The sequence below is a fragment of the Drosophila suzukii genome, chromosome X (genome assembly GCF_043229965.1).
Source record: "Drosophila suzukii chromosome X, CBGP_Dsuzu_IsoJpt1.0, whole genome shotgun sequence".
Classification (NCBI taxonomy): domain Eukaryota; kingdom Metazoa; phylum Arthropoda; class Insecta; order Diptera; family Drosophilidae; genus Drosophila; species Drosophila suzukii.
The window spans coordinates 5,688,908-5,711,877 of NC_092084.1; the positions used below are offsets into that span (position 1 = coordinate 5,688,908).

General features: G+C 44.4%; 2 protein-coding genes across 3 annotated transcripts in view; one reads left to right on the forward strand and one right to left on the reverse strand.

Moving 5' to 3' along the window:
* Positions 1-2,852: 2,852 nt before the first annotated feature.
* The window catches only part of LOC108016849 (rho guanine nucleotide exchange factor 10), a 105,444-nt gene continuing 85,326 nt past the window's right edge, over positions 2,853-22,970 (reverse strand). For both annotated transcript variants that reach the window (XM_036820192.3, XM_017083709.4), the window contains 5 exons: positions 11,230-12,326; positions 10,463-10,690; positions 7,467-8,328; positions 6,701-7,395; positions 2,853-6,641 (listed from right to left, as the gene is read on the reverse strand). In XM_036820192.3, coding sequence (XP_036676087.2) covers positions 4,371-6,641; positions 6,701-7,395; positions 7,467-8,328; positions 10,463-10,690; positions 11,230-12,326 — 5,153 coding nt within the window. In that variant the 3' untranslated portion in view covers positions 2,853-4,370. The remainder of the gene's footprint in view (positions 6,642-6,700; positions 7,396-7,466; positions 8,329-10,462; positions 10,691-11,229; positions 12,327-22,970) is intronic.
* On the forward strand, positions 9,283-10,346 carry LOC108016850 (uncharacterized). The gene has a single exon (XM_017083710.4). It carries the CDS (start codon positions 9,300-9,302, stop codon positions 10,185-10,187), a length of 888 nt encoding a protein of 295 aa, XP_016939199.2. The 5' UTR covers positions 9,283-9,299; the 3' UTR covers positions 10,188-10,346.

Here is a 22,970-nt window from a genome sequence, read left to right on the forward strand (position 1 = left end):
ATAACTTGATCTGTCGGTTACCGATTTGTGGGATACTTCTTTGAATTGGTGGTTGAATTCTTGAATAATCTACATTAAACTTTTTCTTTTAAAAGATGGATTATAACCCATTTTTAGTTTGATCTTTTCGGATTTCCAATGCCTTTCAGAGTGGGAGCCCAAAACTGCACTTCCAGATTCCAAAAAAAAGTTACTTCGCCATAAATTTAAGTCTTAAACGATATCATTTGATTATTTTGTAATGCCTTTCTTTCTCACTTCAGGTTGGCAGAATCAACTATAAGTTTTCGGACTCTTTGGACACCATATCTTTTGGATGGCGGCGTATCTCGGTGGCTATTTCGGGTACCGGTCCCAATCGCCTTAGGGCCCTAGTATTGCATAAGGTCTGGCCCAGACTCATCTGTCAGCCGGTGGCCAATGGCCGGCGGATGGGATGACCAAGCTGCCATCAAGCTGCAATCTCGTTAAGCGTTAAAGGGGACAGACACACTTGCCAAGTTCGACGATTCAAAGGCGAGCGGTGGAATAAAGCGAAATGGAAATGAAAATGAAATTGAAATTGAAAATGGAAATAATAGTGTCGCCACAATTAACACTAATAAGCTGGAGACTGAGATGGAGCTGCGGTGCAATGTGCCGGCGTTTATGTAATGGACCATCTCGTCATTATCAGCGGACTCGCTTATTGGGCATTATAATTCATTACTGATAGCATCAATTTGGCACGCCTGCGACTCTTTCTCCGTGACTGGCTAGTCGGCCCTTACGCAAAACATGAATAACTCATTGCTCTATGTGGGTCAATACACGAACTGGAGCTTCCAACGATTTTCAAACGCCCAATTTCCCGGCTCCGGCTCAGAACATTCCAAAAGCTCTCTACTCAAATAGAGCGAAAATAGACTAAGCTAAACTTTAAGCACAGACAGAAAGTAAGGTACAGGTAGCATTTCTTGCTAAGTTCTTGTTGAAAAAAGCTTATAACTCATACACAAAAGTTATTTAAACTTACTAAAGCTTAAAGATGAGATGAGTTCTACAAAAAATATGTTTTAAACCAATTTATATAACTAAACCTTTCTTGTATTCTTAAAACAAAATTCAATCACAATCTCTTTATAAGATCATTAAAGTTCCCTCGAAACTTTCTGTATCCCTAGAGAATCTGCAATTTCAAATGTATCCAATGCTCTGAACGTATTTCCCTTTTAGCTCTGCTTAGTCGCAATATTATAAATGCATTCACAAACTTTCGCTTTTTTGCCCTGCTATGTGCATTGTCATTTAGGGTTACATAAAATGCAGAAATGCAACTAAAAGGTTTGGCTGTGCATAAAATAATAAGCAAAGTGAAAGCCTAGCTTCCGGAAGATGTTAATAATAAAATATTAAAATAGCAATTACAATAATACTGTTTAAGACTACCATTCGTGTAAACATGTTGTGTTTTGATTACTTTAACTATAATTATTATTATATAATATGTTTTAATGTACTTGTTTACGTACAAAACACGACTAAGAATCAAGAAAATTGGTGAATTGTGATTCCAGGCTGTTGGCATTGGTTGTAGCTGTCCAAAACAGTCGGTCTTTTTGCTGTACGCCTTGATTTGTCCAATCTACGATGGGAAAACCGAAACCAATATGAATCTGAACTTTTCAAAATGAGCCAGAAAGTGACGCTATCTTTACAGCTCATTTTCCTTGCAAAATTTGTGCCTGTTTGTGACGATATCTTGACATACAGTACATTTTTAAAAATGAGCCCGAAAATGACGCTATCTTGACACCAGAATTTTTAGCAAAATTTGTGCCTATTTGTGACGATATCTTGACATCCAAGCAATTTTTGAAATGAGCCCGAAAATGACGCTATCTTGACACCCTATTTTTCCACAAAATTTGTGCCTGTTTGTGACGATATCTTGACATCCAAGCAATTTTGAAATGAGCCCTAAGGTGACGCTATCTTGACAGCAAAAAGTTTGATTCGCAATTTTGCGCCTGAACGTGACGCTATCTTGACATTGCGGTGCATTTAAAACTGTAAATGGAACTTAGCGTCAGGCAGTGACTCTCAAACTGTATTCACTTTTCTCGAGCATATCTTTGAACAGTGCTTGTCAAACTGTAGCATATTATTGGCAGCCCTAAAAGTATGCTGTAAATTCTTTTAATTGCAGCCTGAAAGTATGCTCTAAAAGTATTAAAACTAAAGCCGCTCATTTGAAATATAAGGCTATTCATTTTTTTCAAGAACCCAAGAAATCTAATATGATAAAATATAAACACACAATAAAAATATTTTTTTTTGTAATATTTTAATACATTTTCTTTGTTCTTGAATACATACAATGCTCTTGTTTTTGTTTTCATCTTTTTTTTGTTGTATAACACCGACAAAGCAACTGGTTTCGCTGTGGATAGATAATTCACAAACGATGCCGAATATTATGCCATCCAAGTACATGTACATGTGGGTTCCCCGGGGAACCCGTAAATATGTGTAGATATATAGGTAAATATATTATTTTCATATATGTAGATGAGTGCGTTAACGCGTATGTGTGTGTGTATGTGTTTCGTGTGTGTAAATATGCACAATGATATAAAAAGTTACATAATTGCATTATGCCTGACTTCTATATGTGTATCCAAAAGATATCGTTCACAAAAAATATCTTCGATAAAACATTTTGTTTCTTTTTCATTATTTTTAGCTAAATATTCTTGTTGTACACACGCACATGTATATTTTTATAAATGTAAATCGTATATAAGTATGTTTTTGTGTATATATAAGATGTTCCTTGTTCGCTTCATTACTCTTGTATATATATATATCAATTTACGTGACAGACAAAAAAAAACGATTTGTTTTTTATTTCTTGAATGCTTGTTGTAAATGTTCACAAATACAGGCATTAGAGTACTAGAAATTGGGGTTTTCCGCAAATGGGGAGTACGTTTAAGTCTAATTTCGTTATAATACATACATAAGGAAAGTGCTGCCAGCTGCTTCAGAGTTTTCACCTCCGAAAGGTCTACAAAAACCCGAAAAGGAAGTGCCCTTCATGGTCGCAGAATGGGGCCAAATAGCCATCTGTATAACCATGTTATACACCATCCACAAAGTCCTGCTCTTTCGACAGATTCCCGGATACTTTAACAATGCTCTTTCGTTTTGTTTTAAATCTTATTGTACAGACAACATCATTCCCCTTAGCTTGTTGGCTTGGCCGCTCTCTTGTGTGTGTGCTCTACCGCTTATCGAAATACTAAATACTTATATCCTAAGTAACATAATGTGCTTACACAACTATCGAAAAAAAAAACCACTTGTATATTTGGATATTCAGTTATGAACTACATACGAAAAAAAAAAACATTTCCCTAGGTCTAAGTTTCACTTCTTACGCGAGAATCAAGAACGAAAAGAGATAGTTGGCTGTTCAAGTTTGAGAAAAAGCTGACTAAACACTAGGTTTCTCCAGAAACATTCGCTATATATACACCCCGGTGGCCGCTTCCGCTTCCAAATCGGAATCAAGCCTAGCTTTTCCCAAAAGCTATCGATCGATTTTGACATCGGTTTTGAAAAAGTAATGGTAAATATGATTACAAAATTAAGAAAATGTAAGTTTGAGTTTTAAATGTGGTTTGGAAACTATCACAAATGATTTTCCAACGAAGAGCTATTTTAGTTTATAAAAAATTAAGCATTACTTGCAAGAATATTTGGTCTAGAGATTTTTGAAGAATCTAAATGCTTTTAACAAGAAAATGTAATTTGAATCACTTAAAAATAAATATTGATGATTTGATAGAATACATTTGATATGAAATCAGTACAGTTTATCCATAAATCTGTACATTTTGGAATACTTGGGTGTTTCGGGGCTGACTATCCGATTTGGATGGGAAACGCAAAAACGAGGGCCGCTAATAAATATATTCGATATTCCCGCTTGCAGCAAACGCAAAAAGAATTCCACGGTTTTTGTGCCTAAACGTAAGCCTACGAGCTACAAACTAAATTTCGAAAACAATGTACACGCGAATCTAGAACTCCTTGAGGCTGCCGCCGCGCTTCAGTTTGGTCAGTCGCTTCAGACTGGCACCCAGCATGCCCCCCGATCCTCCAGCTGCTCCTGATCCTCCTACTCCATCGTTGCCGGCACTGCGATCGCGCTGAATGAAGGATCCGCGGAAGCGGACTCGTCCGCGCCCACGGCGCTGACCCTGCTGCAGCTGCTGTTGCTGCTGCTGGTGCTGCTCGCCCACGCGGCGCCACAGCTCGGTGAGCGGCGGATGGTGCTGGTGGGGATGCTGCTGAAGGGTGCAGCAGCACACCAGCTCCTGCGATTATAACTTTTTCTCCCACACCACGATGTGGGCGTCATTGGAGTTGGCCGTGAGTGGCGAGCAGCTGGGGTTGCCCGACTGCATGGCCTGGCCCCCGGAGCCGGAGGAACCACTGCCTCCGCTGCCGCCACCAGAGCTGCTGTTCTTATGGCTGGGCGAGCCACCCGCCCCGTTGTACCACATCTGGCGCCAGTAGCCGCGTCCGCCCATCAGGGTGATCACCGTCCTCGGTCCGTCGGCGCTCTGCTGCTGCTGCTGCTTGGTGTTCTGCTTCTGCTTCCGCTTCAGGGTGGCCACCGCGGCGGCGGGCTTGTCCAGTGAGCCTGGGTTTACTGCACCCAGTCTGCTCATTTCCTCCGGCTTGGCCGAGCTGCTCAGCTGCAGCTGCTGCTGCTGCTGTTGCTGGTGGTGGTGATGGATGTCCGCCGTGGTCATCAGCCCGTTCTCGGATATGTTGCCCAGATCGCTGCCTGTGCCGGAGGTCTTGTGGCTGGCACTGCTGCTGTTGCGGGACACGGATCGTCCGCCAAAGTGCCGGATGCCCATGCTCTCCTCGCTGCCCGACGAGGTGTACAGGCTGGAGGACTTGGAGTCCACGGACCAGTTGGACAGGTCCAGCGACCTCGGCCGCGAGGCCTTCATGCGCAATCGCCTGTCCAGGGTGCACACCTTGCCCGGTATGGCCGCCAATTCTGGGTCGGAGCGCCGCATTCCCTCGTACATCATGTCCATCAGGTTGCCCTGGTTGCCCTCCTCCGCATCGTAGTCCTCCTTCACGAATATCAACTTGCCATACAGGCCGTAAACATCGCAGATGCCATGCTCGCCGTGCTGCGAAGTGTTTCCACTGCCAGTGCCCGAGCCCGATGCACTTCCTCCTCCACCTCCACTTCCTCCTCCGCCACCGCCACCGGCTGCAGTGGCTCCCAGGCCACGGGGCAAGGTCTTGGACATCCGGCTCGGATCATCGCGGAATCGCTTGCGGTGGAACGCCGGCGAGTTAGCCAGCGAGGCGCGTATTTTGGCCGAGAAGCTCTGGTCCAGCGAGTTCTGCTTGTCCAGCTTGGAGCTGCGCGGCGATGAGGCCGCCGAGTCCGCTCCGGGGGTGCTGGGCACCACCGCCTCCTCCGTCTTGACCAGATCCCGTCGCAGCACCACCGCACCGTCGTCCAGCTCCTGGACGATCTTGGGATCCGCATCGATGGCCGGCAGCTGGAGATCGTCGCCCATGCTGGGCACCAGTGGAGCTGCTCCCACCGGCGGTGGCTTGTAGGCGGGATAGACCTTCGGAATCAGTGGCAACAAAAAGGTGATCGGTCCGAAGTGCGCGTGGCAGGACATGTTGATGCCACCGCTAATGATGGGCACGCCCTCCAGTCGGGGCAGCGGTATGGTCACCGCGATGCCCACATTGGTGCCCACCCAGAGCAGTCCCTTGCAGGCCATCAAGGCGGTGACATACACGGAGCTGTTGTTCAGCGGCTGCTCCTTCTTGCCATCGTGTCGCAGGACACTGGAGGCTATGTTGATGTCCTGCAGGTGCTTGAATGTCTCCGTGTGGTACAAGCACAGCATCGTCGAGTTCTTCAGCGAGATCCATAGGCCGATGCCCGAGTGGGCCATCAGGTTCACCTGCTGACTCGCCCCATGCTGCACCTCGAAGCTCCGCTGGATCTCGCCATTCAGGGCGTTTAGCACATACACCCGATTAGCGCACGAAGCGTAGATGCACATGTTGATGGGCAGCAGGCTGGGCACCACCAGGTCGGAGTCGCCCAGCCGAATGGTCTGCGGATCGCGCAACTGCCAGACGCCGTCGTTCCCGCGGCGGAAGATCAGCACCGTGGCCCCCGACAGGGCCACATAGACCGCATCAAAGTGGTAGAGGATCCGCTGCACGGCTCCCGGCACCGAATAGCTGCCCAGCTGCTCCTCCTGCTCCGGATTCCTGGCCGAGTAGACCAGAATCTTGCGGCTATCGGTGCCGAGCCAAACCAGGTCGCCCAGCAGGCTGGCCGGCTCGTCACGTGTCCTTAGCTGATCCAATCCCTTGACGAACTCCAGGGCAGAGACCTGCGTCTCGAAGAGATCGAAGGCCCCCGCCTCGCGGAGATTACCCGCCTGCTGGGGGTGCTGGGCCAGAACGGTAATGTGCGAGGAGGTGCCATCGCTGCTGCACATCCACAGGTAGTTTAGCTGCTTGTGCCGGCGTCGCGCGTTTCCGCTCTGCTTGGTGTCATTGGCGATGCTATAGTAGCATCCACAGCGCACCTGGAAACAAAGATTGAAGTTATAGCTGGGAATCAAAAGGTTAGGACAAGGAAACCCACCTCGGTTTGATGCTGTGACTTGTAAACTGGCATCGCCTTGACAAAGAGTGGCATTTTGCGCGACTGCTTCTGCTGAACAGCCTCCTGCAGCTGCTGTTGCTCCTGCGTCTGGCGGGGATCGCCCGCTCCCGCGTGCGCATGCTGTAGCGGATGGTGGTGATGAAGGTGATGGGCCGGCTGCGGATGGGAGCCGCCACGCTCCCAGGCCGGCGAGTTGTTCGGATCGAGGGCCAGCTGGGCCAGACGCAGCTCCGTGATCCACTCCTTCTTCACCGCCGGCGTCTGCGTCTGGAATGTGAAGGTCTCCTCCTTGCCGGACTTGTGGCGTCCGGTGAGCTGCAGGCAGCAGGAGTCCACCCAGGCCATCTCCTCGTCCTTGCGCTGGATGGAGCCCTGGATGAGGTTGAGCACGTTGCGCGTGGTGTTGGCGTTCAGCTCCTTGTAGCTGCCCTTCAGACTGCACACCAGGTCCTGGATGCGGGAGATCACCTCGTAGTCGTACATCAGCGTGCTCATCTCGCTGCACAGGTTGTCCGCCCCGTTGGTCAGCTGGGCGGCCGGCGAGCTGTGCGGGTCCCCGAAGCCGGGGAAGCTCGAGGAGCCGCCTCCATGTCCCGGCAGGGTGCTGGTGGCATACGGACTGCCGTTGGCGCCACTGCTGCCGTTGGACTTCAGGCTGCCGCCGCGGTTGAGACCTGGAAAATAAATAAATAATGAAATAAAGATATCTTAAGCCGAAGAGTGCTAGTAGATGGGCAATCCTTACCGGCTGTGAGAATCCTCGAGAGCGTGGCCGATGTGCTGTTGTCCACGATCTCGACGTCGTTGACCGGGAACATCCACTTGAAGGTGAGCTTCTCGGTGGCCCCGAAGTCGTGCGACTGCTTGGGCGCCACCGACACGCAGATGACCTTGTCGTTAAGCAGGAGCAGGCGGCGCTGCTTGCACTTGACAATGAACCCGGCCTGGTTGAACTCCATGTGTGTGACGTTGTCCTCGCGGAGTAAGTACCTCGGCCGGTGGCCGCCGGCGGAGTCGCTGACGCTCACGCTGCTCAGGCTGAGGGAGCGGGCATTGAAGGTGCCCGAGATGTGGCCGAGCATCTCCTTGAAGGCCTGGTACTGCTCCGCCTCCCGCTTGCTCTCGTTGAGCAGCTCGGCCAGGAGTTCCAGCTGCGACAGGGCCAGCTGCAGCGACATCCGATCATGGTGGCCCTGCGGGGTGTACTTCAGCAGATCCTGCAGGAAGAGGATGAACTGGGGGAAACGCTGCACCGGCTTTACCATCAGCCCGAAGAACGACAACCGGTCGTGGGCGCTGATCTGCTTGACCTTGAAGAAGTCGGCCAGCGCCGATTTGCGCTTCTCCTCCATCTTGGCCAGCTCCATGGCCGCCGAGAAGTTGTTAATGAAGCCCGAGTAGATCTCGAGTAGCTGCGGCTTGCCGAAGGCGCTGACGAAACAATCGCCAATCTTCTCGTCGCGATCCCAATTCCGGACGCACTCCGCCAGCGAGATCCGGAACAGCTTGTGCGAGTGCAGGATGTCCGGCAGGCAATGGAACAGGGTGGCTATCTTCACCGGGTTCAGCACCGGCGGACTGCACTCCTCCAGCGGTTTCTTGTAATCCTGCGGGGTTAGAACGGCACAAAGTGATTAGTTGGGTGATTTTGGGATATCATTTCAAGGAGTTACACCAGCCTGCAGATTCTTAAAATCCAATTCGCTGTTATTATTATGTTAAGGGTCTATAATTCCTGAGAAATAGTACAGAAGTCGATACAAGAATATTATACTTAATTGATTTTTGTATATCATCTTTTTTTCGTTTGTTTAGGATAGAAAACAAAATCTATCTTAAAGTATATTTACACCTAAGCTTTGAACTTGATATCAAGTTGCAATGTATTTTGAAAATATAAGGATCATATTTAAATGGATTTAATATATGCATATATTTTTTTCAGGATTGGTGCAACACCTTTCATTTGTCCTTTTACCAAGCTCTTTGCGTCGGATTTTCTATCGGTTTCTCACAGTTTTGCTTAGATCTTAATCGGGTTTTTGTTTAGCGAGTATTTACTTGTCTTGGTTTTTCTAATTTTGTAACTACATGTGGGTGAAATATGATTTTGGGTTCAAATTTGGGTGTGTATGTTAATTGGTTAGTGGGCGAGTTAGTGAGTGTGATTAGTTGGTTAGTTGGTTGTTTTATGACGGTGAAATCGGCAGTTATGGCATTTGGGAAGAGGATGGCATGTAAAGAGATCAAATGATTTGACATGAGATTAACATTAGTCGGTGGTTAAGTGGGGAAACTAAGGTTGTCTAACTACAAAGGCATGCAGTGGCATTACGTAACCTACAATAATTAAATGTTATAAACTTTTTGAAAAAGTCTTTCACTTGGTTTTCAGTTCTGTGAAGGCCCCATCAGGTGTTATATCTTTTTCCAGCTGCCACTCTCATTTTTACTCACCATCTAGTTAGTCCCTCTCCGAACTTCATCCCCATCATATCCCAACGTTACCCAGTTATATCCACAACCTATATATATTTGAGTTTCATGATCATACATAGTTTCATGATCATACATAACCATGTTGACCCTTAAGGATCTCAATCTGACGAAGGACCAGATCCAAAAGCTTCAGCAGATGCTGAAGGAGGAGAGCAAGGATGCTCCACAGCAGGATTCCAAGGAGCCATCGCCCAAGGACGACGATCCGCAGCGAAGTCCATCGAAAGGTGAGGCCATAGCCCAGGCCCTGGGGAATGTGCAGGTCTATGTGGAGGCCGGAAAGCCAGAGGCCTTCGTTCAGCTGAAGCAGCCCCTGCTTCACAAGTTCGAGGTGACGCCCCAGGGAGTGGCCACCGGATGCCCGGAATCGGACAAATTCAATCGGGCGGACTCGGAGGAAATCGCTCGCTGGCAGACGGACAAGGCGATCAACTTGGATCTTGTTACAAGAAAGGATGCCGAGCAATTTGGCAAGATTCAAACCGACGATCGCACCGGGGAAACGTACATGATAGTGCCCATGGACATAAACATACTGGTCGATAAGACCACCCTAACGCCCGATGTGGCCACGAAGACCATCAGCGAGTACGATGCCTACAAGGAGGAGACGGGACCGGGACAGACCTTCTACCTCTACCACGAACTCGAGGGGCATCCGTGCAAGCTGCCACAAGCTGCCCTGGATCAGAATCCCCACACCAGCCAGGTTGAGCCCGTTCCACCGGAGAACCGGATCGACTGGGACTACCACATGCACGATTTCGAGGTGCCCCCCCTCAGTTTTCCCTTCGAACTCTCCTTTGACCCGGATATGGATCGCTTGGTGGGCGGCGAAACGGAAACGGAACTGGACATTGAGGAGAATAGAACGGACGAGGATTCGGAAAGTCCAGATCAAGACATGCAACTAGTATCTGAGGATATCAATGATCTCGAGGAGTTCCTTGAGGATATGGAGATCTGAAAGGCAGACTCCATCTCAGAAAATGTTATTACTAACCAAATTAGATCTCAAGCACCTCCCTTTAAAACCCCTCGATTACTAAGTTCGGTCCAACGCTGTAACTAAATCTTTGCCTTAAATTTGCCATGTTCCAAATTAAATTAAATTATATAGTTAAAAGTTAAGATCATAATGATTTTTCTAGATCTAGTATATATCTAATAGTTGCAATGTATTATCTAAGCATGCAGTGATATCAGATTTTGTAACCGATTGAATAGGTACCATCCACTCACATTGACTAGTCGCTGCAGGGTGGCCACATACGAGTTCTCACTGTGGACAATGGCCGCCACGATGTGGCGCCTCTTCAGCTGCTGCTGGGACAATCCGGCGGGGGCGGGCGGCAACATGGGGACAATCAGCCGGTTGTGGGCGGTACGAGCGGTACCGTTGGCCCGGCTGCCCGGCGCCATCATCAGGTCCATGTCGAAGCGATTGGCGGTCGCCTCATCATCCTCCGACTGCAAGAAGATACACAGGGAAAAATATTGATAAGATATGATGATCTTTTTGATGAAATTCAGTATAGATAGTATCTAGAGATCACTTTGATATATATATTGCTGTCTCGCTCTTACTCAGAGTAATTTTAGACGCTATCTCTTTCGATTTCAGAGAATTTTCTAAGAGAAAAAATTGGAACATACCATCCGAACAAGCATTCATTATCTGTCTAGTTAGGTTAAGTTAAAAATTGAAAGGTATAACGAAGTTAGGATGCAATTGAAATTTATTTTTTATCTATTTATTTTATATTTTTGTTTTCTATAGTAGATACTGATCACAGAGACTTTGACTATGATAGTGATTCTAAGTTATCTTACTACCAAAATAAATAAAGTGTTAATGGTTGATTGAACATTTTTTATACTTGCTTATTTATAATAAAAAACAAAAATAAATATATTATTTTTAGACATTACTTAATACATGAATGCTTCAATGTTTGATTTTCAATATTTCTTTTTAATTAGTTTAATTAGTTCGAAAAATGACTCACCTCTGGCACTCCGGGCATCATTTTACTCGCTCCCAAGTTGGCCAGCTTCTGTGGCGAAGCGGCGTCCAGCGCTGCTCCTTGGGCCACTCCGCCAGTGGATCCAGCTGCCGATCCGGAGCCACCTTTTCCCGTGACCGGCGAGTTTCCCGATCCGGAGTCGGGGGTGTCGAAACTGGAGGCCGTCGAGTGGCGTCCATCGCGGCCACCCACGTCGTACTGATGCGAGGAGCCGCGCCTGATGGAGAACCAGCGGGACAGGCGTCCGCCGGGCGACTCACCCGGCGTGGTGGCCTCCTCCCTCTGGGAGGATCCACCCGATCCGCCAACGCCTCCTCCTCCTCCGCCACTCGATGGCATGGTGCAGGCACTGGCCCTGCGCAAAATCATGTTGCTCGTGGCGTTGTTGTTCTCAGTGGTTGATGATCCTGGTCCGGATGCGGATGTGGATGCAGATGCGGAACCTGTTGCGCTTCCGGTTGCGGCCGTGCGCCATTTGTCAAACGACAAATGCTGCTTGGCCTTGTTGAAGGTTGAACGCAATTGCGAATTGCGTTGGTTGCCGGCACTTAGCGAACTCACGCTGCTGCTGGTCTGCTCCTCCTCGGTGAGTACGTCCTCCTCCTCCCTAGCACCTCCCTGCTCCTCCTTGTCCCGCTCCCTGTCCCGCTCGAGATTCCTGTCCCGCTCACGGCAGGGCGATTTGGTGTCCCGTTCGCTGCTGCTGCCGCAGCTGCTGCTACTGCCAACGCCGACACCAACGGCAGCCTGGCCACCGTTGGCGCTGAAGCTTCCGCCGGCAATTGTGGCTGCGGTGCAGCCCGCTCCGTCCCGCTGCTCCCGCTGATCCCGCTCCCGCTGCTCGGCGATCCTCCGGCTAAACGCGCTGTGCAACTGGGCGGTGGTGATGCTCGCACTGGATGGCGGTGATCCAATGAACGAGGTCTGCTGCTGGTGCCGCTGGCCGAGGTGCGAGTGGTGCTGCTGGTGCTGCTGGTGCTGGTGGTGCTGGTGGTGTTGGTGGTGCGAGTGGTGCGCTTGGTGGTGGTGCGGCTCGTCCAAGGTGTCCTCCCATGAGCCGGAGTTCAGTTTGTGTTCATCTGGAAGGGGGAAAAAGTATATATTAAATTATTGTAAAACATAAATATCGGTGCAATATACAAGATAAAAGACTCTTGTTTATATAATTATAAAAATTTATCCCTAAGTTACTAATTATAAAAAATAATTTAAGCAATCTTTTCGAGAAATAATAACTTCATAGAACAGTGCCAAGGGAAATACAAGTCTTAGCTATGTATAAACACCCTTAAAAAATAGATGACATGACATTCAATATTCGGTAGATCTCTGGGTGACGTCATTCCCCTTGAGCATTACCAATTATGCGGCGTTGGCCAAGTGAGTTAATTGCCAGCAATTGTGGGCCATATGCAGATGAAGTCGGCCGAAACGGCAGCACAAACAGGATTTGGCCATGGCCGTCATGTCTCTGTTCGCGATTACCGCCAATTTTTGCGGCGTGGGACTGGGATTGCGACTGGAAATCAGGGGACTGCAAAGGGACAGGAGGGGGCTCGCATCAAAGCCAGAAAGCCGCCAATTCTGGCCAAGACTCATTCTGGCATCGTGTGGGTTACTTGCCAAGTGGCCATGGCCAGAAAGCCAGCAGCAACTCCCACACTGGGGCCACGTACTCCGGCACTTAGACTCAACAGAGCCATAACAACCACTCCGCCAGAGCCCCCAGAACCACCAGAACGGCATTAGAGAGACAACTGTCAGGCCCATGGAATACACTGAGAGAAACAGAGCCACACCTCTTGGCCATGTTATAGGTTTTCATGTGCTTTATACCAATCTGGCCTTAAATAAGTAAGCTATCATGCACGCAAAGTTTCCTGCACTTAGCATGGCCACACTGCACTTAAAGTTATTTCATTAGTGTGTCCAAATACACAAAAGAAGCTAATTTATTTATTTAGTATTTGAAACTATTATTTTTATGTTTTTCTTGCAGTGCACCTAGAAGCCTAGCTCTAAACAAACATTAGGATGGCGATTTCGATTCCGACTCCGATTGAGATTCAGAATCAGATGGAGAAACACAACTACGGGCGCAGAAACAAAACAGATTCGAGACAAACTCGATGTCATGTTCACGACCATTAATCATCCAGTGGACGACGGCGTAGGAATGGGTATGTGGTAACAAGTCGGGTTCAGTTAGCTGTGATAATTGCAAATTCAGCTCAGTCCATCGCCCCCTCCACGTTCCCCGCCCCTTACGCCCCTTACGCCCCTTTTAATCCCCTTTCAAATGTGTGGAAAAAGGAAAAACCAAAATAACAAACCAGAAGATAAAAAAAGGGAAGAGAAAATTGTGTAAATATTTTGCGCAAAATGTGAAAACATCTTCAAAATTACATTATATATACGGCCCAAAAAAGGGAGACAAATTTCGCTTTTACAAAATTGAGTTTGTGTAACTTTTTGGGGGAGGCAGGAGGTGGGAAACTCGCTTTTCACATATTGAAAAGAGCAGTGGAAAAAGGAGGGCGGGGGCGTGGTAAGGCAGCGTTTAAGTTGATTGTTGGCAAACATATTTTCCTTCGTTTTTTGTTTTTTTTTTTGGCATACACTTGGTTTAACATAATCTGTAAGCACGCAAATGCGGTCGAGGGAGAGTTTATTAATTAATCTTAAATAACTTTCAAGGCGGGGATGGGGTGCTGGGGTAGAAATGGGAAGTATGAATTTGAATGCACAGGGAAAAATGTACATATATTAAATAATAATGCAACCTTTTACACTTTATGATGGTTTTTGGGTCTATAAATTATGTAAATAAATCAATTTTAACATATTCCTTTCAAAACAAATTATATGGGACCCTGACACACATTTCGTGAGATTTTCCAAACCATTTTCCGATCCTTATTTTCGACACCCCCACGCATGCGCTTGGAAATCTGTAGTTGCCGTTTATATAATTTATTTACCCGGCTTTCGGATTTCGATTTTGTTTGGCCTGTTACGACATCACGTATACGCACCGCTGGCTCATTAATTATCATCAAGGCGAAATGTGCAACAGTTAACGGAAACCGAAAAACAAACTCCTGCCACGGCACGCAAATAGCAAAGTAGAGACCCCTTTGGATGCATCTGAGCCACCTCCGCGACTTTTTGCATAATGGGAAATGATTGTGAAAAATTAATCATACGCCATGTGAGCCCGCGGGGGAGTCTCCCGAAAAAATCGCGATTCTCCCATGCAATATTTTGTTTACCTTACTTTGGCACAACTATTGCCTGTTTCGTCCATCAGTCAGTCAGCCAGTCAGCCAGTCAGTCACCGAGCTATTCATTCGCATTCGTATTCGCATTCGCTCACTTATTCATTCCATTCGGTACCAATTGCCGCGAGTGATTAATGAGCCACTCATTAATGCCAATGCAGAATGCTCGAGCAACAAAGAAAAATCTCTGCAAATGCTAATGCTCACTTAAATTATACAAATTACACACATCCACACGTTGCCATATCTGTTTGTTCTTTATTGTTTTATTGTTTTGCCAACTCATTTCACGCCCACAGGGGCTCAAAAACCAAACCAGAATCAGAAACAGACCCCAAACAGTCATAGAAACCAAGTCGGGCGGAGTCGAGTCCATTGCTAATTGAAATGACAGCCACAAAGATTGTGTAGCCACTTTAGAGGCACAAATGGCACAGCCTCGATGGGTCAAAGTCTCCGAATACCCTGGCCAAAGCGAAGCAAAAGCCACAAAATTAAACGTTCTTGTCTATATTGTGGCAAGTCAAAGGTAACTTTAAGCAATTATGGCATCCTTTAGCCAATATAATAACCAAATTAAATGTTTTGGTCCACATTTGGCAAGTGAAAATTTGATTTGAAACACATAAGCCTGCTGCTCTGAAACAGTTTATCCACTCAACGAAATTCTGAAAAGTTTCTCACCTGAAACTTTATAGAAAAACATTCGCTAGGTGCAAGACAAAGTTTACACATTTTAATAAAATTATTTTAAGCCTTTACTAATATAATCAAGGACTATGTAAATATTAAAATTATACAAGTTTGGTGATGTAATCGGAACTGGAAATGGATTGGTTTAATATTCAACATAGTTTTGCTTATGATTGATAATAAATTAGCAATGAAAAATAAATTCCTATCACTCACTATCCTTTCTAAGCTAAAAATTACATCTAGATCTCTGGAGGCTACGAAACTTTTGGCCAAAATGGAGAGCCCCCATGTCGAGGGTATTACAACTGCAACTAAAAACTCGAGTCACACTTTGCGCTGCATTTGATGTGCCCTTCTTCTGCCCCGAGATGGTTCATAAATATTTCAGTCCAGCGCAGAATGCAGGCCAGAATGGTTAAGTAGCTGGAAACTAGTCACCTGCTGTTACGCCTCCTGTTCTCCCGCCTCCCCCCGATTCTCTGATTCTCCATTTCTCCAGAGGGGTTCTAATGAGGCCACAAGGCTTCGTGCGACTCTCAGCCACGAGTTGTAAAGTAATTTCGTGTGTGTCTGAAATTGAGCAGCGGGCAGCCAACGCCCCCCTTTTTCCCCCGCCCCTGTCCCCTCAGCAATTTCTTCCCACCGTCCCACTCTTTTCTCTGACTCAGAGGCAGAAATTCAGCAAAGTTAGCAAGTTTCCTAAGCCAGCTGCAGGGAAAAGCTGGTAGCCAAAGGAGTTTAAAGAGAGGCGAAGGAGGAGGAGGCGAAAGGGGTTACACAAAAAGAAATATATCAGAAAGAAGTCAATATATCAACTATAAACTCTAGCTGATAACTAAAAATATAAAATCAAGAGCCTTAGCTATTTTATTAGCAGCCTGCAAGGTCACACTGTACATTTTCTATAAAAAAAGGTGTGACCAGCTGCCAGAAAAAAGCAAATCCAAGTGGATAATTATATTATTATCTATCCTTAAAAATGCTTTAACCCCTTCTCCCTGTGTAAAAGTGGAAGCTTGCGGAAGCTCATTACGCGCACCGCCAAAAAGGAAAAACCCAAAATCGTAGGAGACAAGGCAAGGGAATCTCACCCATGGATATATGGCAGAAACCCCTTTGCTTTTCCCCCACACGTGGCCATAATAAGTGTGGAGATTGCTTTCTATTTGCAATTTTGATGGCCAGGACCAAGACGAAATCGAGAATTAGCTGAGTGAAAAGTAAGACGGGGAAAATAGAGGAGAACTCGGGAGGGAAAGTCAAAGTAGCGCGTGCCTTTGTCATAAACTAATTATTATAATGTAAATCATACACGCAGAGCCCACTTCTAACGGCGAAAACCAGCCTCCAATCCGAAAACATCGGCCGGATGATAATGAGCTAATCCTGCATATTCATGAGCGGAAGCAGGTGATAATGAGGGGGCGGGACAGGCGGAAGTGCCACAGAAGTGCTGAATTAAGTTGGAAAATTCTTCAGGTGCACTGCGCGAAACTGCACACAAAATGGGTCATATATTTTTAAAAAATATTTTTTTAATTTTTTCAACTCGACGAATAGTTTTTTAACTTTCTATTTCTTTTTAATGCTACCAAAAATTAATTACCGACTCTCAAAATTAAGTTATTAGTTTTTTGGCGAGAGTTGTAAAATCATTTTTAAAGTTTTATTTTTGGGGACGGATTAAATATCTCTGCCTGCTTTGATCACGCTCGATTCTTGGCCAAAACCATGCTGATGAGGAGAAACCCCAACCGATCGATCTATAGTCCCCCCAACACTTTCTTTCCCCTTTTTCCCAGTTCTCATTTCGTTGGAGGATTGCGTGTTTGGGCCAAAAACAAAAACCGGGCCAAAAGAAACTGCAAACGCGGAATGGAAATGAAAATGGAAATGTAGGAAATGGAGATGGTCAAAATTAATGACATCAAAATTAGGCAGGCAGACAACAGAGACAGCGAAAGAAGAAAAAGATCGCGAAATCCCTGGGTCTTTTTGGCTTTATCGGGCGAACCTGGCCAACAGCTGCACAAAATCGCAGCCGAGTGATAAACTTTGGCAACTTTACGACTTCATTAATAAAATTGAAAACTGTTAACTGGGCAACTGTCTGTACGCTGGCAATTAAAATTGCTCGAAAATTGGGTTAAAATGCCAAGTAGTCGGGGCAATTTTGGCCAAATGTTGTTGACTCAATCGCCGGTGAGCGGCGGAAAATGCGGTGGAAAATTGTTAGCTGTCTGTCTGTCTGTTGGCCATAATAGATTTGCACTCACTCAACTAAAATTCAACTCACATCGAAGTGGAATTCTTTTCGGTGATTTGGTGTGAAAATTTAGTTTCCAGCAAAGTGTTTCTTAAGTTCTTACAAATGAAAATACGAAACAAAGCTGAAAACTTGCCAGAGATTTTCGGAAAGGTGTTAATGTGCGAAGTTGTGGAAAAAATAAGGAAAATGGGCCAAACAGGCGAGGCGGTGGGCGGCGGTATGAGGTAAGACTTTCCCGGAAAAGCTGATGAAAAGCTGCAAAAAAAAAGAGCTGATGACCAGGTGATGCCAAAGAAAAAATCTCAGGTTCGGAAAAGTTTAAAATTATTTTTCATTTCCTTAAGGCAGAACCCTTTGCACAGTGAAGCATGTGGTAAATATTTTACAGAACTCTTTCCCAAAAAAAATGTGGGGAGCCACATTTTAATACTTCACAAAACAAAAAACCTTTTCATTGTTTTTACATATACTTTGGACTTAGGAAAACAATTTTGACTCACAATTTATAAAAATTTCAAACTATAAAAATCACTTAAAAAAATTGTTCACCACATTTAATGAAGTAAAAAAAATATATACAATAATTTTTCAGATATAAATTCAGGCAAATTAATGATTTCCTCACACTTTTTTTGTCTTAACTGATTTTCAAAGCGCACCTGGTTTTTTCTGCATTTCCGCACCGGTTAGAAAATCAAGACAGAATGCCAAGAAATTTGAGCACAACGCGTCGGAGGCAATCGTTTACGAGCTGACCACATCTTCATTAATAATAACCACAGTTTGGTTATAGAAATTCGATTGCTAATTGCCCCCTTGCGATGGCCTTGCCAATGTCACTCAAAAGTTTACCGATTTCCCGACTTCCCGACTTCCCGATTTCCGATTTCCCAGTGTGATTAACAATGGGCCCCTTGAGTTGCGAACTAGTTTCCCATTTCTCCGCATGCGAGTATTTGCACCGTTAGCCGTTGCTCGTTAGACAGGTGGAAATGGCAGTCAGTCAGTCAGTCAAGAAGTCGCTGTACAGATATTCATTGTCCCACATGAATTATTTAGCTGCTGCCCTGATTGGATACACTCGTTCCTATACTCGAACCCGTGGCCCTGCGAAAGACGCCAGATCCAAATTAAACCCAACGCGTGGCATGTAATTTTGTTGCCATTCCATGGCCTTTTGCGCGACTGCATCGAGTGCACTGGGAGAAAAGGAATTCGAGTTCTCTATTAGAACTATGAATACAAAAACTAGTAATGGCAGTCTTGGCTTAAGAATATGGCATTGATTTACCATCTTTAAATCATTTCGTTGAAACAAAAATGTGATCCATATATATCCTATTGTGGAATGTTTGACTAGATATACTTAAATACCATTTTCCTATTAATTTTCAATAGTTAAGCCCTCTTGAACCCTTTTATTTTTGGTGATTACAAGTATTCCAATAAATTATAAATATTATTAGCTAACTATCGCAAGGTATTTTGGATCTATTATTAGTTAAATGTGCCGCGGTATTGTGGAACTATTATCTAAGTGCGAGTGCTTTCTTTCTAAATGTGGATCTGGGTTGGGGTCCGATGGGTCAGGCCATGGCCGAGGGTCTGGTGAGGGCTCTGCAAAAGTCTGGATGAGGGGTCTGGGTCTGGGTCTGGATAAGGGGTCTGAGTCGATTCAAGTGGGCTATACCTAGCCCCTCCATTTTCCGCAGCCCCCTTGGGCGAAGTCAACTCGAGTCAACTCAACTCAATTGCTTTGGCAACTTGACGCAGGGCCGTGCACTTGACGATGACGACGATGAAGCCCTGGGATGCCTACCAGGGTCCAAAATGGTGCGGGGAAAATATATGGAAAAGCCAGAAGAAAACTTCTCCCTCTCTCTTTCGCACACGGTCGCCCCGTCCCTGTCGCTCCACCTTTTGTTGCCTATTTTAAGGCATTTCCTTGCAGGCCGCTTTGAAAAAGGAAACTCGTCGCGTCATTGTGCGATGTCTTTTTATTTTGTTCGCATACCCATTAATTGGGCTTAGAATTTACGGGGTATGTTGGACGAGGCATTGACTTAGCTGGGAAGATTCTCAGTTAACAAAATTTTAACATTAGATTAACAAGCTGAAGTTGGTTTAATTAAAAAATACTGAATTTGCTTGGATACTAAAAAAACAAAGGGTTTCTGGCGCCTAGAACTTTATAGATTTGAAGAAAAACAAAAAAAAAAATTTTAAGGTTACCAAGGCTTAAAATAAAATTTGTAAAAGTTTAAAATGAGTTTTTCTATCCTTTCCTAATGTATTTTTAAAATAAGTGCGTAATCACTTTTTGAGGCTATCTCCAAACTATAAAAATTTTTTTTTGCTGGGTATCTTATAAGTGCTTTCTTCTGGCTGACCATTTTTTGTTAGTTATAATTACCAGAGTTAAACATGTATTTTAAAAATGTTTAAAATATGTTTTTAAATAAGCCTTCTCTAATATTTCGTAAGTAAAGTGCGTTGAGCAGGATAACTATTTTATTAAAAATAATCGTTTTCCTGGGCCCCTTTTACAGATTACTGGGTATCTAATGAGTGCTTCCTTCTGGTTGACAGTTTTCCCTGTGTGTATTTTTTGTCGCTGGAGATGCCTTTGCCTTTGCCTGTGGCAGAGAGCTGCTGGTCTTTTTTCGATGCAGCCGCAAATGCAGATGCAGATGGAGGGCACATGCCTTTGACTATTTTTAGCGGGCGCTGAGCTGAAAACAATGCTGGCGACTTCAAGTGGCCCACACCCCTGACAAAAACCAAAAAAAAAAAAATATAAAAAAATAAGATCGAATACAAAAACGAAGGAAAACCAGGAGCTAGTGGAGCATCGGCACAAGCGATTGCCCCCAGAGCTCCGACTTAATTACATTGGCCAATGTCAGTGGGGGTTACTCAAAACGGGGGATTAAACTTTGGATTTGCAGGGAGGAATTTGAAAGGCTTTTTCACTCGGAAATTTAATTTCCAGAGCAGGATGGCTGTTCCATTGAATTAACAGCTGAGTGCAGGCATCCCTAAAAAAAAAAAATAAAGCTGGAAGCAAAAATGGGATAAAAGATGCAAAGCGGCAGATGCGTTGAAAGGCCAAAAAAAAAAAATGGAAAATTTCAGCAAACTACAAATGTTTTTCTTGCTTCCCCATAACAGGCTTCATCAGGTGGCATTAATATAAATTGCCTCGCTCAGTGATTCAGTTCGACAATGGCTGTCAAAAAATTGGTGACCTCGCGCGCACAATGGCGCCCTCTGCCGGCGAGCGCTATTCATTGAATTATTCAATTAACAATAGTTGTTGACACTTTTCATTGATTTGGCACTTTTCGACATTTTATTCGCTATTATTTTCTCTGACAGCATTGCGGATTTCGCTTCTTTAAAGGGATGGCTTTTTAGACTCTGGTGACCTCATTTTATTAGACATTTTATTATAACCTTTCATAATCAATTTTTTTTTTTAGAATTTAATTAAATGTCAATTACAATATAAATGGGTACCGTAATATTTCCCTCCCCCTTTATTAAAACATCTATAAAATACTTATTAGAAGTATATTGAGTTGTAAGAACTATATTTTTTCTGACATATTTTTCATATTTTAACACTTATTTTTTTATCACAACCTTTTGTTATCAAACTTTTTTTAGAATTTAATTAAATGTCAATTACAATATAAATGGGTACCATAATATTTCCCTCCCCCTTTATAAAAAAAATCTATAAAATACTTATTAGAAGTATATTGAGTTGTAAGACCTTTTGTTATCAAACTTTTTTTTAGAATTAAATTGAATATCATAAACAATAAAAATGGGTGCCCCAATTTCCCTAAATCCATATCTTTCCCTCCCCCTTATTAAAAAAAAAAACCCATAGAATACCTATTAGAAGCCAAATTGAGCTGAAAGAGCCATAAATTATGACCAACTCGTCGCTGCACTTTTAATAACGCCCTTATCGCGATGATATTCCGTGATATATCAACACCTCGCCGCGGGTAAAGATATTTCTTAGATGTCTTATCGCCAAAACGTTTTGTAAACTGTTTGCTGTTTGCTGTTTGCATTCGAAACCAAGTAGAAATAGAAGCAGATAAAGGCGGCAATCGTTTTGTTTAATTTGCGGGAGGAGGAAGTGCAACAATTGCGAAATGCGAGTTTTCCTCGCTTTTCATGGGTTTCCATCGCCTTACAACTGGCGTTTCGATTTCCATTTCCATTTCCATTCAGTTGGGTGTTGTTTTTATGGCTTTTATGGCTGTTATTTCTGTTGGTTTCTTTTCGTTTTATCGGGGCTGCATTTGGTCTCTTTGTGGCTATTTTTTCTTCACGTTTTTTTTCAGTTTCAGTTTATTTATTTATGATATTTACACAGAGCAAACACAGCAACGCCACAACAACTGTTCAATCTGTGACATGGTTTCACTTTCATTGGCTCGCTTATCAGCCGAACGAGTTTTCCTTTCTGGATATTGTTGGCGGCACTCTTTTGTATATATTTTGTACATTATTTCTCTGCTTTTTTTGCCGACAAAGTGGCGTAAATGCAGTGGCAGATGAGTTTTTGAGCTTTGGGTGTCGTTCCCAATTGGCAATTGCAATTTGCATAAATTGTCCGTTCGTTGTCAGCTGTCGTCGCTGCAATTTGTGGACATTTTTATTTAAAACAAAAAAATGCCGGCAAGAAAAAGTCCAAAAACAACTGATTTTTTTTGTTTGCTGCGCTATAATTATGGCCAACAACATAATTTATGTGGCAGCTGAGAGATGATGAGCCGACGAGAAAAAACTACAAAAGCCAATATGGCTTTAATAAAATAATAAGACACAGTAATAATTGATCATAAACGTTGCGAAGAATGCAGTACACGGAAAGAAATGATAGTGAACTTTTTATAATTTTAAAGGAAAATGTTTAATATTTTTGGATGGTATGTTTAATATCTGAGATGTGGAAATATGTAAGTTAGAGTTTCATTAATTGAAAGACATGATCTGAAAAGACATTTTAAGATATTTTTCTCAGTGCACCAAGTGGCAGCTGAAAGTCGAGTGCTTTATTGGCCGTGGTTGTTGTCAATTTGCGGATGGCCAGTGGCCAAGAATGCGCCGCAGTTCAAAGTGAAAGTCGTCGTGTCTCACAGGTGTCTGCCCCCCTCGTTCCCCTTTAGGCCCACGCCCCTGGGCCACCTGTTAAAGGCCAAACAAAAAAGGGCGCCCAAAATGCAGCCGAATCTGTGACTCATTTCTAAGGCACACTTTCACAGCCGTCGCGATGGATAAGCCAAAGACAGAACAGTAAATTCTTTGAAATATAATCGGTAAAAATGCATAAAAGGTAAAAGCGTATTTCCCTTTACAGTAAAAATTCCCAAAAAAAAGAAACTTAACTTAACGGCTGCTGTGTAGAAACATAATTACTGAAGATAATGAATGCAGCCGCTAATGGATTTATG